This window comes from Mustela nigripes, chromosome 7 (genome assembly GCF_022355385.1).
Source record: "Mustela nigripes isolate SB6536 chromosome 7, MUSNIG.SB6536, whole genome shotgun sequence".
NCBI classification, from domain to species: domain Eukaryota; kingdom Metazoa; phylum Chordata; class Mammalia; order Carnivora; family Mustelidae; genus Mustela; species Mustela nigripes.
In genome coordinates, this window is record NC_081563.1 from 112,520,147 (window position 1) to 112,533,672 (window position 13,526).

The 13,526-nt window shown below is 38.8% G+C and overlaps 1 protein-coding gene across 1 annotated transcript in view; it reads left to right on the forward strand.

Annotated features, from left to right (window-relative positions):
• LOC132021790 (signal-regulatory protein beta-1-like) overlaps positions 1-13,236 on the forward strand; it is a 39,519-nt gene extending 26,283 nt beyond the window's left edge. The window contains exon 6 of the mRNA XM_059406677.1: positions 12,794-13,236. Coding sequence (XP_059262660.1) covers positions 12,794-12,798 — 5 coding nt within the window. The 3' untranslated portion in view covers positions 12,799-13,236. The remainder of the gene's footprint in view (positions 1-12,793) is intronic.
• The last annotated feature ends 290 nt before the right edge of the window (positions 13,237-13,526 follow it).

Here is a 13,526-nt window from a genome sequence, read left to right on the forward strand (position 1 = left end):
GTTGAACCAACCTTGCAGCCCTGGAATAAATCCCACTTGGTCGTGGTAAACTCAGGACTTTTATAAGTCTGCTCCACTGAGGAACATTGCTCAAGAGGCTAAACCTAGGTGAAGCCCACATGGGGTCAGCGTAACCCCAGGTCCCGCGGGATCACAGAAGGACTGGGCGTTTCTGAGTGTCACAGAGCTCACAGGTATTAGAGCAGGGAAGCCGGCTACAGTGATAAAGCTGAGGAGTGAGCTCTCATCTCGGGGTTACCTTGAACCAGGCACAGGCTGGGTAAGCTTGGAGTGCACCCAGAGGCCACGGAGACGGAAGTGACCAGGCGCTTTTCTCCAAGTGTGAGCGACTGGGCACTTTTCTCCAAACGCGACCAGACACGGGGGAGATGGGAGCAATTGAATGCTTTTCTCTGAGGGCGCACTGAGGAGCAGGACCCTGAGCTCTTGGCTCCTCCAGGCCAGAGATTGGGAGGCCACCATTTTCATTCCCGTCCTCCAGAACTCTACAGAAAGCTTTCAGGGAACAAAAGCTCCTGAAAGTGAATCCGAGCAGATTACTTAGCCTGGCCCCTGGTAAGGGCAGGGCAATTCTGCCTGGGGCAAAGACACTTGAGAATCACTACAACATGCCCCTCCTCCAGAAGATCAACAAGAAACGCAACCAAGACCAACTTCACTTACCAAGGAGAACAGCGGAATTCCAGAGGAGGAGGAAGCAAAGCAAGGAATTCATGGCTTTCTCCCCACGATTCTTTAGTCTTACAGTTAATATAGATCTTTCTTTTTTCTTCTATTTTTTTTTAATTTTACCCTTTCCTCTTTTAACTTTTTTAAAACTAGTTTATCTTAACAATATCTTACCAAATATATTAATTAATTAATTAATTAATTAATTAATTAATTTTTTGAACCTTCATTATTATAGTCATACTTTATCCTCCATTGTATCTAACTCTATTTTTTGTATATACATATTTTCTCTTTTTTTAATATTTTTTCCTTATTTGTTATCCTTTCTTTTCTTTTATTTCTTTCTTTTTTTTCCTTTTCTTGTTTATCCCCTTTCTCCCTCCCATGATTTTGGATCTCTTCTGATTTGGTTAAAGCACATTTCCCTGGGGTCTTTGCCACCCTTTTAACATTTTATTTGCTCCTTTATATATTCTTAACTGGACAAAATGACAAGGCAAAAAAACTCACCACAAAAAGAGGAACAAGAGGCAGTACTGAAGGCTAGGGACCTAATCAATATGGGCATTGGTAATATGACAGATCTGGAGTTCAGAATGACAATTTTGAAGGTTCTAGCCGGGCTCAAAAAAGGCATGGAAGATATTAGAGAAACACTCTCTGGAGAGATAAAAGCCCTTTCTGGAGAAATAAAGGAACTAAAATCTAACCAAATTAAAATTTAAAAAGCTATTAATGAGGTGCAATAAAAAATGGAAGCTCTTACTGCTCAGATAAGTGAGGCAGAAGAAAAAATTGGTGACATAGAAGACCAAATGACAGAGAATAAAGAAGCTGAACAAAAGAGAGACAAACAAATACTAGAACATGAGGAGAGAATTTGAGAGATAAGTGACACCATAAGATGACACAACATTAGAATAATTGGGATTCCAGAAGAAGAAGAAAGAGAGAGCGGAGCAGAAGGTATACTGGAGAGAATTATTGTAGGGAATTTCCCTAATATGGCAAAGGGAACAAACATTAAAATCCAGGAGATGCAAAGAACGCCCCTCAAAATCAGGAAAAATAGGTCCACACCCCGTCACCTGATAGTAAAATTTACAAGTCTTAGCGACAAAGAGAAAATCCTGAAAGCAGCCCAGGAAAATAAATCTGCAACATACAAGGGTAAAAACATTAGATTGGCAGCAGACTTATTAACAGAGACCTGGCAGACCAAAAAGAACTGGCATGATATATTCAGAGCACTAAACGAGAAAAACATGATCACCAAGACAGCATGGTACTGGCATTAAAACAGATCTAACAATTTAAAATATCGATGCCCCTAATATGGGAGCAGCCAACTATATAAACCAATTAATAACAAAATCAAATAAACACAAGGACAATAATATAATAATAGTAGGGGACTTTAACACTTCCCTCACTGAAATGGACAGATCATCTAAGCAAAAGATCAGCAAGGAAAGAAAGGCCTTAAATGACACAGTGGGACAGAGGGACATTACAGATATATTCAGAACCTTCCATCCCAAAGCAACAGAATACACATTCTTCTCTAGTGCACATGGAACATTCTCCAGAATAGATCACATCCTGGGTCATAAAATCAGGTCTCAACTGATATCAAAAGATTGGGATCATTCCCTGCACATTTTTAGACCACAATGCTCTGAAGCTAGAACTCAATCATAAGAGGAAATTTGGAAAGAATCAAATATACGGAGACTAAAGATCATCTTTCTAAAGAATGAATGAATCAACCAGGAAATTAAAAAAGAATTGGAAAAATTCATGGAAAGAAAGTAAGAAAAACACAATGGTTCAAAATCTGGGACACAGCAAAGGCAGTCCTAAGGAAAAAAAAAATATGTAGCGATACATGCCTTTTGTCAAAAAACAAAAAAGGCTTCAAATACACAACCTAACACTACAACTATAGGAGCTGGAGAAAGAACAACAAAGAAAGCCTAAATCCAGCAGGAGAAGAGAAATCATAAAGATCGAAAGAAATCAATGAAATAGAAACCAAAAGAACATTAGAACAAATTAAAGAAACTAGGAGATGGTTCTTTGAAAGAATTAATAATATTGATAAACCCCTGGCCAAACTTACCAAAAAGAAAATAGAAAGGACCCAAATAAATAAAAACATGAATGAAAGAGGAGAGATCAGAACCAACACCAAAGAATACAAACAATTATAAGAACATATTATGAGCAACTATATGCCAGCAAATTTGACAATCTGGAAGAAATGGATGCATTCCTAGAGACATATAAACTACCACAAAATGAACCCAGGAAGAAATAGAAACCTGAACAGATCCATAACCAGTAAGGAGATTGAAGTCATCATCAAAAATCTTCCAACAAATAAGAGCCCAGGGCCAGATGGCTTCCCAAGGGAATTCTACCAAACATTTAAAGAAAAATTAATTCCTATTCTCCTGAAAATGTTCCAAACACTAGAAATGGAAGGAAAACTTCCAAACTCATTTTATGAGGCCAGCATCACCTTGATCCCAAACCAGACAAGGATCCCATCAAAAATGAGAATTACAGACCCATATCTTTGATGAACACAAATGTGAAAATTCTCACCAAAATAGTAGTGAATGGATCCAACAGTACATTAAAAGGATTATTCACCAAGACCAAGTAGGATTTATTCCAGGGCTGCAAGGTTGGTTCAACATCCACAAACCGATCAATGTGATACAATATATTAATAAAAGAAAGAACAAGAACTATATGATACTCTCAATAGATGCTGAAAAAGCATTTGACAAAGTACAGCATCTTTTCCTGAGCAAAACGCTTCAAAGTGTAGGGATAGTGGATACATACCTCAATATCATCAAAGCCATCTATGAAAAACCCACCGCAAATATCATTCTCAATGGAGAAAAGCTGAGAGCTTTTCTGCTAAGGTCAGGAACATGGCAGGGATGTCCATTATCACCACTGCTATTCAAGGTAGTACTAGAAGTCCTAACCTCAGCAATCAGACAATAAAAAGAAATTAAAGGCATCCAAATCGGCAAAGAAGAAGTCAAATTATCACTCTTTGCAGATGATATGATACTATATGTGGAAGACCCAAAAGACTCCACTCCAAAACTGCCAGAACTTGAACAGGAATTCCGTAAAGTGTCAGGATATGAAGTCAATGCACAGAAATCAGTTACATTTCTTTACACCAACAACAAGACAGAAGAAAGAGAAATTAAGGAGTCATTCCCATTTACAAATGCACCCAAAACCATAAGATACCTAGGAATAAACCTAACCAAAGAAGCAAAGAATCTATACTCAGAAAATATAAAGTATTCATGAAGGAAATTGAAGAAGAAACAAAGAAATGGAAAAATCTTCCATGCTCATGGATTGGAAGAACATATATTGCAAAAATGTCTATGCTACCTAAAGCAATCTACACATTTAATGCAATCCCTATCAAAATACCATCCATTTTTTTCAAATAAATAGAACAAATAATCCTAAAATTTATATGGAACCAGAAAAGACCTCGAATAACCAGAGGAATATTGAAAAAGAAAGACAAAGTGGGTAGCATCGCAATTCTAGACTTTAAGCTTTATTACAAAGCTGTCGTCATCAATACAGTATAGTCCTGGCACGAAAACAGACACATAGATCAATGGAACAGAATAGAGAGCCCAGAAATAGACCCTCAACTCTATGGTCAACTAATCTTCGACAAAGCAGGAAAGAATGTCCAATGAAAAAAAGACTGTCTTGTCAACAAATGGTGCTGGAAAATTGGATAGCCACGTGCAGAAAAATGAAATCAGACCATTTCCTTACACCACTCATGAAAATGGGCTCAAAATGGATTAAGGACCTCAATGTTAGAAAGGAATCCATCAAAATTCTTGAGAAGAACACAGGCAGCAACGTCTTCGACCTCAGCCGCAAGAACTTCTTTCTAGGAACATTGCCAAAGACAAGGGAAGCAGGGGCAAAAATGAACTATTGAGATTCCATCAAGACCAAAAGCTTTTGCACAGCAAAGGAAACAGTTCACAAAACCAAAAGACAACTGACAGAATGGAGAAGACATTTGCAAACCAAATATCAGATAAAGGGCCAGTATCCAAAATCTATAAAGAGCTTAGCAAACTCAACACCCAAAGAATATATAATCCAACCAAGAAATGGGCAAAGGACATGAACAGACATTTCTGCAAAGAAGACATCCAGATGGCCAACAGACACATTAAATAGTGCTCCATGTCATTCGACATCAGGGAAATACAAATCAAAACCATAAGATACTTGGGAATAAACCTAACCAAAGAGGTAAAGGATCTGTACTCAAGGAACTACAGAACACTCATGAAAGAAATTGAAGAAGACACAAAAAGATGGAAGACCATTCCATGCTCTTGGATCGGAAGAATAAACATTGTTAAAATGTCTATACTGCCTAGAGCAATCTATATACTTTTAATGCCATTCCGATCAAAATTCCACCGGTATTCTTTAAAGAGCTGGAGCAAATAATCCTAAAATTTGTATGGACTAAGAAGAGATCCCGAATCGCTAAAGAAATGTTGAAAAACAAAAATAAAGCTGGGGGCATCACCTTACCTGATTTCAAGCTTTACTACAAAGCCGTGATCACCAAGACAGCATGGTACTGGCATAAAAACAGACACATAGACCAGTGGAACAGAGTAGAGAGCCCAGATATGGACCCTCAACTCTATGGTCAATTAATCTTTGACAAAACAGGATAAAATATATAGTGGAAAAAAGACAGTCTCTTCAATAAATGGTGCTGGGAAAACTGGACAGCTATATGCAGAAGAATGATACTCGATCATTCTCTTACACCGTACACAAAGATAAACTCAAAGTGGATAAAAGATCTCAACATGAGACAGGAGACCATCAGAATCCTAGAGGAGAACATAGGCAGTAACCTCTTTGATATCAGCCACAGCAACTGCTTTCAACATATGTCTCCAAAGGCAAAGGAAACAAAAGTGAAGATGAACATTTGGGACTTCATTAAGATCAAAAGCTTCTGCACAGCAAAGGAAACAGTCAACAAAACAAAGAGGCAATCCACGGAATGGGAGAAGATGACAGTACAGACAAAAGGTTGATATCCAGGATCTATAAAAAACTCCTGAAACCCAACACACACAAAACAATCATATCAAAAAATGGGCAGAAGATATGAACAGACACTTCTGCAATGAAGACATACAAATGGCTATCAGACACATGAAAAATGTTCATCATCACTAGCCATCAGGGAGATTCAAATTAAAACCACATTGAGATACCCCTTACACCAGTTAGAATGGCCAAATTTAGCAAGACAGGAAACAACATGTGTTGGAGAGGATGTGGAGAAAGGGGAACCCTCTTCCACTGTTGGTGCGAATGCAAGTTGGTGTAACCACTTTGTTGCTAGCACTTCTAATAGTACATTGGACAAGTGTGCTGAGAGTGGGCAACCTTGTCGTGTTCCTGATCTCAATGGGAAGGCTGCAAGCTTTTTCCCATTGAGGATGATATTTGCTGTGTGTCTTTCATAGACAGATTTGATGAAGTTCAGGAATGTTCCCTCTATCCCTATACTTTGAAGCGTTTTAATCAGGAACACATGCTGGATTTTGTCAAATACTTTTCCTGCATCAATTGAGAGGACGATGTGGTTCTTCTCTCTTCTCTTATTGATTTGTTCAATCACACTGATTGATTTGCATATAATCAACCATCCTTGCAACTCAGGGATGAATCCCACTTGGTCATGGTGGTTAATCTTTTTAATGTGCTGTTGGATCCTATTTGCTAGGATCTTGCTGAGAATCTTCGTATCATATTTATCAGGGATAGTGGTCTGAAATTCTCTTTTCTGGTAGGGTCTTTGCCTGGTTTGGGTATCAGGGTAATGCTGGCCTCATAAAAAGAGTCTGGAGGTTTTCCTTCTGCTTCAATTTTTGGAAACAGCTTCGGGAGAATAGGTGTTATTTCTTCTTTGAAAGTTTGGCAGAATTCCCCCAGGGAATCCATAGGTCCTGGGCTCTTGTTTTTTGGGAGGTTTTTGATGACTGCTTCAATCTCATACTGGCATTGAAAACAGACACATAGAACAGTGGAACAGAGTAGTGCGCCCATTTATGGGCCCTCAACTCTATGGTCAAATAACCTTTGACAAAGCAGGAAAAAAGTACACAGTGGAAAAAAGACAGTATATCAATAAATGGCGCTGGGAAAATTGGACAGCTATATGTAGAAGAATGAAACTCAACTATTATCTTACGCCATACACAATGTAATCTTGAAATGGATAAAAGACCTCAACGTGAGGAATCCACCATAATCCTAGAGGAGAACATATGCAGTAACCTCTTTGATATCATCCACAGAAACTTCTTTCAAGATATGTCTCCAAAGGCAAAGGAAACAAAGCAAAAATGAACTTTGGGGACTTCATCAAGATCAAAAGCTTCTGCACAGCAAAGGAAACACTCAACAAAACAAAGAGGCAACCCATGGCATGGGAGATGATATTTGCAACTGAAAATACAAACAAAAGGTTGATATACAGGATCTATAAAGAACTTCTCAAACTCAACACACACAAAACAGATAATCGTGTCAAAAAAATGGGCAGAAGACATGAACAGACACTTCTGCAATGAAGACATACAAATGACTATCAGACACATGAGAAAATGTTCATCATCACTAACCGTCAGGGAGATTCAAATCAAAACCACATTAAGATACCACCTTACACCAGTTAGAATGGCCAAAATTAGCAAGACAGGAAACAATGTATGTTGGAGAGGATGTGGAGAACGGGGAACCGTCTTACACTGTTGGTGGGAATGCAAGTTGGTGCAGCCAATTTGGAGAACAGTGTGGAGATTCCTCAAGAAATTAAAAATAGAGCTTCCCTATGACCCTGCAATTGCCAAGGGTATTTACCCAAGATACAGGTGTAGCGACAAGAAGGGCCATCTGTATCCCAGTGTTTATAGCATCAATGGCCATGGCCGCCAAACTGTGGAAAGAACCAAGATGCCCTTCAACGGACGAATGGATAAGGAAGAGGTGGTCCATATACACTATGGAGTATTATGCCTCCATCAGAAAGGATGAATACCCAACTTTTGTATCAACATGGGTGGGACTGGAAGAGATTATGCTGAGTGAAATAAGTCAAGCAGAGAGAGTCAATTATCATATGGTTTCACTTATTTGTGGAGCATAAGAAATAAGACAGGACATGGGGGGATGGAGAGGGGAAGGGAGTTGTGGAAAATTGTGGAGGGGGAGATGAACCTCAAGAGACTATGGACTCTGAAAAACAATCTGAGGGTTTTGAAGAGGAGGAGGGTGGGAGGTTGGGGGAGCCTGGTGGTGCATATGATGGAGGGCACATATTGCATGGAGCACTGGGTGTGGTGCATAAACAATGAAATTTTTTACACTGAAATTAAATTAAATTAAAAAAAAAGAAAAAAACAATGAAAAGAAAATCAAAAGAAAGCAGTAAAAAATAAAGCAATGCAAAACAAAAAATAAATTAAAATAGTTAGATATTCTTATTGGACAGACCCTTGGAGTATGATATAGTGTCCTTCCTCATCTCTTAGTCTAGTCTTTGGCTAAGACTAAGGATTGCCACCGCAGCTTTCCTTTGATGTCCAATGTTTGATGTTTCAATATTTTCTGTAAAGCTCTTTGGGTGTTTACAAATTCTTTTAGTTTTTGTCTGCCTGGAAGCTTTTTATCTCTCCTTTTATTTTCAATGATAGCCTAGCTGGATATAGTAATCTTGGCTGCATGTCTTTTTCATTAAATGTCTGAATAAACCATGCCAGTTCTTTCTGGCCTGCCAGTTCTCTGTGGATAAGTCTGCTGCAACCTATTATTTTTACCATTGTATGTTACAGACTTCTTGTCCCAGGCTGCAGTCAGGATTTTCTCTTTTTCACTAAGACTTGTAAATTTTACTGTTAGATGATGGGGTGTGGACCTTTTCTTCTTGATTTTGAGGGGGGTTCTCTATGCCTCCTGGATTTTGATGCTTGTTCCGTTTGTCATATTAGGGAAATTCCCTACAATAATTCTCTCCAATATTCCTTCTGCTCTCCTCTCTCTTCTTCTTCTAGAATCCCAATTATTCTAATTTTGCTTCATCTTATGGTATCACTTATCTCTCAAACTCTCCCCTTGTGGTCCAGTAGTTGTTTGTCTCTCTTTTGCTTAACTTCTTTCATCTCTGTCATTTGGTCTTCTATATCACTAACTCTGTCTTCTGCCTCATTTATCCTAGCAGTAAGAGCCTCCATTTTTTTGGTACCTCAATAATAGCTTTTTTTATTGCAACTTGGTTAGATTTTAGTTCTTTTATTTCTCCAGAAAGGACTTTTATTTCTCCAGACAGTGTTTCTCTAATATCTTCCATGCCTTTTCCGAACCCAGCTAGCACCTTGAGAATCATCATTCTGAACTCTAGATCTGACATATTACCAATGTCCGTATTGATTAGGTCCTGAGCCTTTGGTACTGTCTCTTGTTCATTTTTTAATTTTCTTTCTTTCTTTTTTTGTGGTGAGCTTTTCTGTCTTGTCATTTTATCCAGATAAGAATATACAAAGGAGTGAATAAAATACTAAAAGTGTGGCAAAGACCCCCAGGAAAATGTGCTTTAACCAAATTGGAAGACACCTCAAATTGTTGGGGGGAAGAAAGAGGGTAAAAAGAAGTTCAGGAAAAAAAAATAAAGACGTAGGGCAATGGATAGCGCATTGGACTTATAAAAAAGAAGATATACCCAGGAGTGTAACTGCAGGGTCATAGGCACTCCTGGGTATTTACCCCAAAGATACAGATGTCGTGAAAAGAAGGGCCATCTGTACCCCAATGTTTATAGCAGCAATGGCCTCGGTCGCCAAATTGTGGAAAGAACCAAGATGCCCTTCAATGGACGAATGGATAAGGAAGATGTGGTCCATATACACTATGGAGTATTATGCCTCCATCAGAAAGGACGAATACCCAACTTTTGTAGCAACATGGACGGGACTGGAAGAGATTATGCTGAGTGAAATAAGTCAAGCAGAGAGAGTCAATTATCATATGGTTTCACTTATTTGTGGAGCATAACAAATAGCATGGAGGACATGGGAAGTTGGAGAGGAGAAGGGAGTTGGGGTAAATTGGAAGGGGAGGTGAATCACGAGAGACTATGGACTCTGAAAAACAATCTGAGGGGTTTGAAGTGGCAGGGGGGGTGGGAGGTTCGGGTACCAGGTGGTGGGTATTATAGAGGGCACGGATTGCATGGAGCACTGGGTGTGGTGAAAAAATAATGAATACTGTTATGCTGAAAATAAATAAATAATCATATTTTAAAAAAGAAAGAAAATATATATATTAGACTGGTGAATAGAACAGAGTCACCCACTTAATTTTGGTCCGTTAGTAGAAACTACCTCCCAAAATTTTAAAGAAATACACACATGCACACACACACACACACACACACACACACACACAATAAGGGTAAACATGAGGCAGGGATGAAATATGACTATAAAGATGAAAATTTTTTAAAAAAAATTTTCTAAAAGAGGAGTTGATAAAATAAGTTGGTTGGGAGAATAAAGAAAAAGAAAGTGGAGGGAATTTGCTCAGGCTGGAGACTAGAACAAAACCCTGTGCTAGATTTAAGGTATATTTTTATCTATTAGAAGAAGTTTTATCCCAGATTTTTTTAGAACAAAAATACATGGGGAGATAGAGAGGAGAAGGGAGTTTAGGAAAACAGGAAGGGGAGGTGAACTATGGACTCTGAAAAACAATCTGAGGGATTTGAAGGGGAGGGAGGTGGGAGGTCGGGGTACCAGGTGGTGGGTATTATAGAGGGCACGGATTGCATGGAGCACTGGGTGTGGTGCAAAAATAATGAATGCTTTTATGCTGAAAATAAATAAAAAATAAAAAAATTTAAAAACCCTATGTGTATACAAAGAACAAAGTTAGATACAATGAAGAATAAAATATGACTACAATAATGAAGGTTCAAAAAAGATTTTTTTATGAAAAGTATTGTTAAGATAAACTAGGTAAAAAAAGTTAAAAGAGGAAAGAGTAAAAGTTAAAAAAATTTTGCATGAGAAAAAATAAAATTAAAAAAATTAATTAACTTTGCAAGACTAAGGAATCTTGGGGAGAAAGACGTGAATTCCATGCTTTGCTTTCTCCTCCTCTGGAATTCCACTGTTCTCTTTGGTAAGTGAACTTGCTGGTGTCTGGATTTCTTGCTGATCTGGGGGAGAAGCCTGTAGTAGTGATTCTCAAGTGTCTTTGCCTGAGGCGGAATAGCACCACCCTTAACAGGGGCTGGGCTAAGTAATTCGCTTTCAGGAGCTTTGTTCCCTGAATATTTTCTGTAGAGCTCTGGAGGACATGAATGAAAATGGTGGCCTTCCAATATCTGGTCTGGAGGAGACAAGAGCTCAGGGCCCCACTCCTCAGTGCATCCTCCGAGAAAAGTGCTCAATCACTTCCGTCTCCCTGGCTACATCTGCACTCTGAGCTCACCCAGTCTGTGACCAAGCATCTCTGTCTCTGGCACACAGCCCTACCTGGAGTCTCCAAACCCATCAGATCCCTGCACTCTTCCAGGGGTTCCCCTCTGATCTTGTGGGGTCTCTGCTCACAGAGCAGTGGTCTGACTGTGCCAAGGATCACAGTTTAGGTGACCCTGAGTTGAGAGCTTACTCCTCAGCTCTGTCACTGTAGCCAGGTTTCCCGCTCTAATACCCATGAGCTCTGTGAAACTCAGACAGCCCTGATCCTTCTGTGACCCCATGGGAACTGAGACCACACTGTCCCCACGTGGGCTTGACCCCAGCTTAGCCTCTGGAGCAATGTCCCTCAGTGGAGCAGACTTAAAATTTCTGATTTTGTGCTCCATTGCTCCACTGCTTGCCAGGAGCCAGCCCCTCCCCTGTGGTCTATATTCCCTCTTTGGATTCACTTCTTCACAGGTCTTACCTTTCAGAAAGTGGATTTTTTGTTTCTAGAATTGCTGCTCTTCTTCCCTTCAATCTCCTATTGGAATTGTAGGTGTTCAGAATGGTTTGATAAATTATCTAGCTGATCTCCTGCTACCTGGTGTCATCTCAGCCTGCTACTTCTCTGTCCTGGCAAAGTGATTTTTGACAAAGTTTCCCCAAACAATTCAAGTGGAAAGGATCATCTTTTCAACAAATGGCAATAAATCAATTAGATGCTTGTATGTTAAAAAAAAAAAAAAGAAGACTCTTAACTATTTCTTTACACACAAAATTTAATATTGTCCTTTTTTATTGTGTTATGATAGTCACCATACAGTACATCATTAGTTTTGATGTAGCATTCCATGATTCATTGTTTGCATATAACACCCAGTGCTCCATGCAATCCATGCCCTCCTTAATACCAATCACTGGGCTCACTAGTCTCCCTACCCTCCTCCCTTCTATAACCTTCTCTTTGCTTGCCAGAGTCCATAGTCCTCTCCCCTCTGATTCTCTGCCCCCTTCATTTTTCCTTCCTTCTCTTAATGTCCTCCATGGTATTCCTTATGTTCCACAAATAAGTGAAGCCATATTGACCTACTCTGACTTATTTCACTCAACATAATCTCCTTCCTAAAATAATATTACCTTATATCAGTATTACTGAACAACAAACACAAAAATACTATGAACAATGGTCAGATGGATCATACCTAAATATAAAATCTGAAATGAGAAAGCTTCTAGAAAAAACTGTGGGGGGGGGCACAAAACTTAATCTTTTTGGTCTTGGGTTAGCAGACAGTTTATAGATAAGACAGGGGAAACACAATCAATAAAGGAAATCATTGATCCATTTGACTTCATGAAGCTTTAAAACTTTTATTCTTCAAAAGATACTGTTAATAAAAAGAAAAGGAAGGTAACAGACTGGGACAAAATAATTGTCACGTGAAATCTAATGAAGGACTTGGACTGGGGACAACTACCTGTTTGTACTAATCACGTTTATAATCGATGGCTTCTTTCAGGCTGAGGTGTCAGAGAGAAGTGACTGCAGCCTGGACCTGAAGTCAGGCAGCCATAAGGCATTTACTGTCTGGCACTCTAAGAAGAAGTTTGCAGTGGCTGAGAGAATATTTAGAGAACTCTAACAACAAAGCAGCAAGAAGACGGACAATCACATTTTTTATGTGCATATAAAAGATTTCATCAGAGCTCCATTGAAGAACATATATTTGTGTCAATGAGAGTTTTGCTGATACTATATATATACCTACATATATATATAGTATCAGCATACATGTGTGTGTGTGTGTGTGTGTATTTATTTAAAAACTGCTCTGTCCCAATTAGAACAGCTTTATAATACATTTCAATACCTCTTTTGGGCAAAACTTCCCACCTCGTCTTGTTCAGAACTGCTATGGCTCTCCTTGGCCCAGATGCAAGTTAGAAACACTTTGTCAACTTTCATTAAAACCCTCTAACAATTATGATTTGATTGCTTTAACTTTGTATATCCATATGTGCAAATTGACATCTTTCTGATACTGAGTTTTGCCACTCACGGACATAAGGTGTTTTAGGTTTTCTCTGACGAATTTCAGCTCACCAGTTTACAGGGTTTTTTAGTCCCATGAAGTGCTTATGCATCCTTACATAGAGCAATCTTTAATACTTTCAGGTGTATGGGATCTTTAAAAATTATTATTAAGTTTGCAACTTCTTTATAAGAATGTAATTGAGTTTTGAACAGTGATC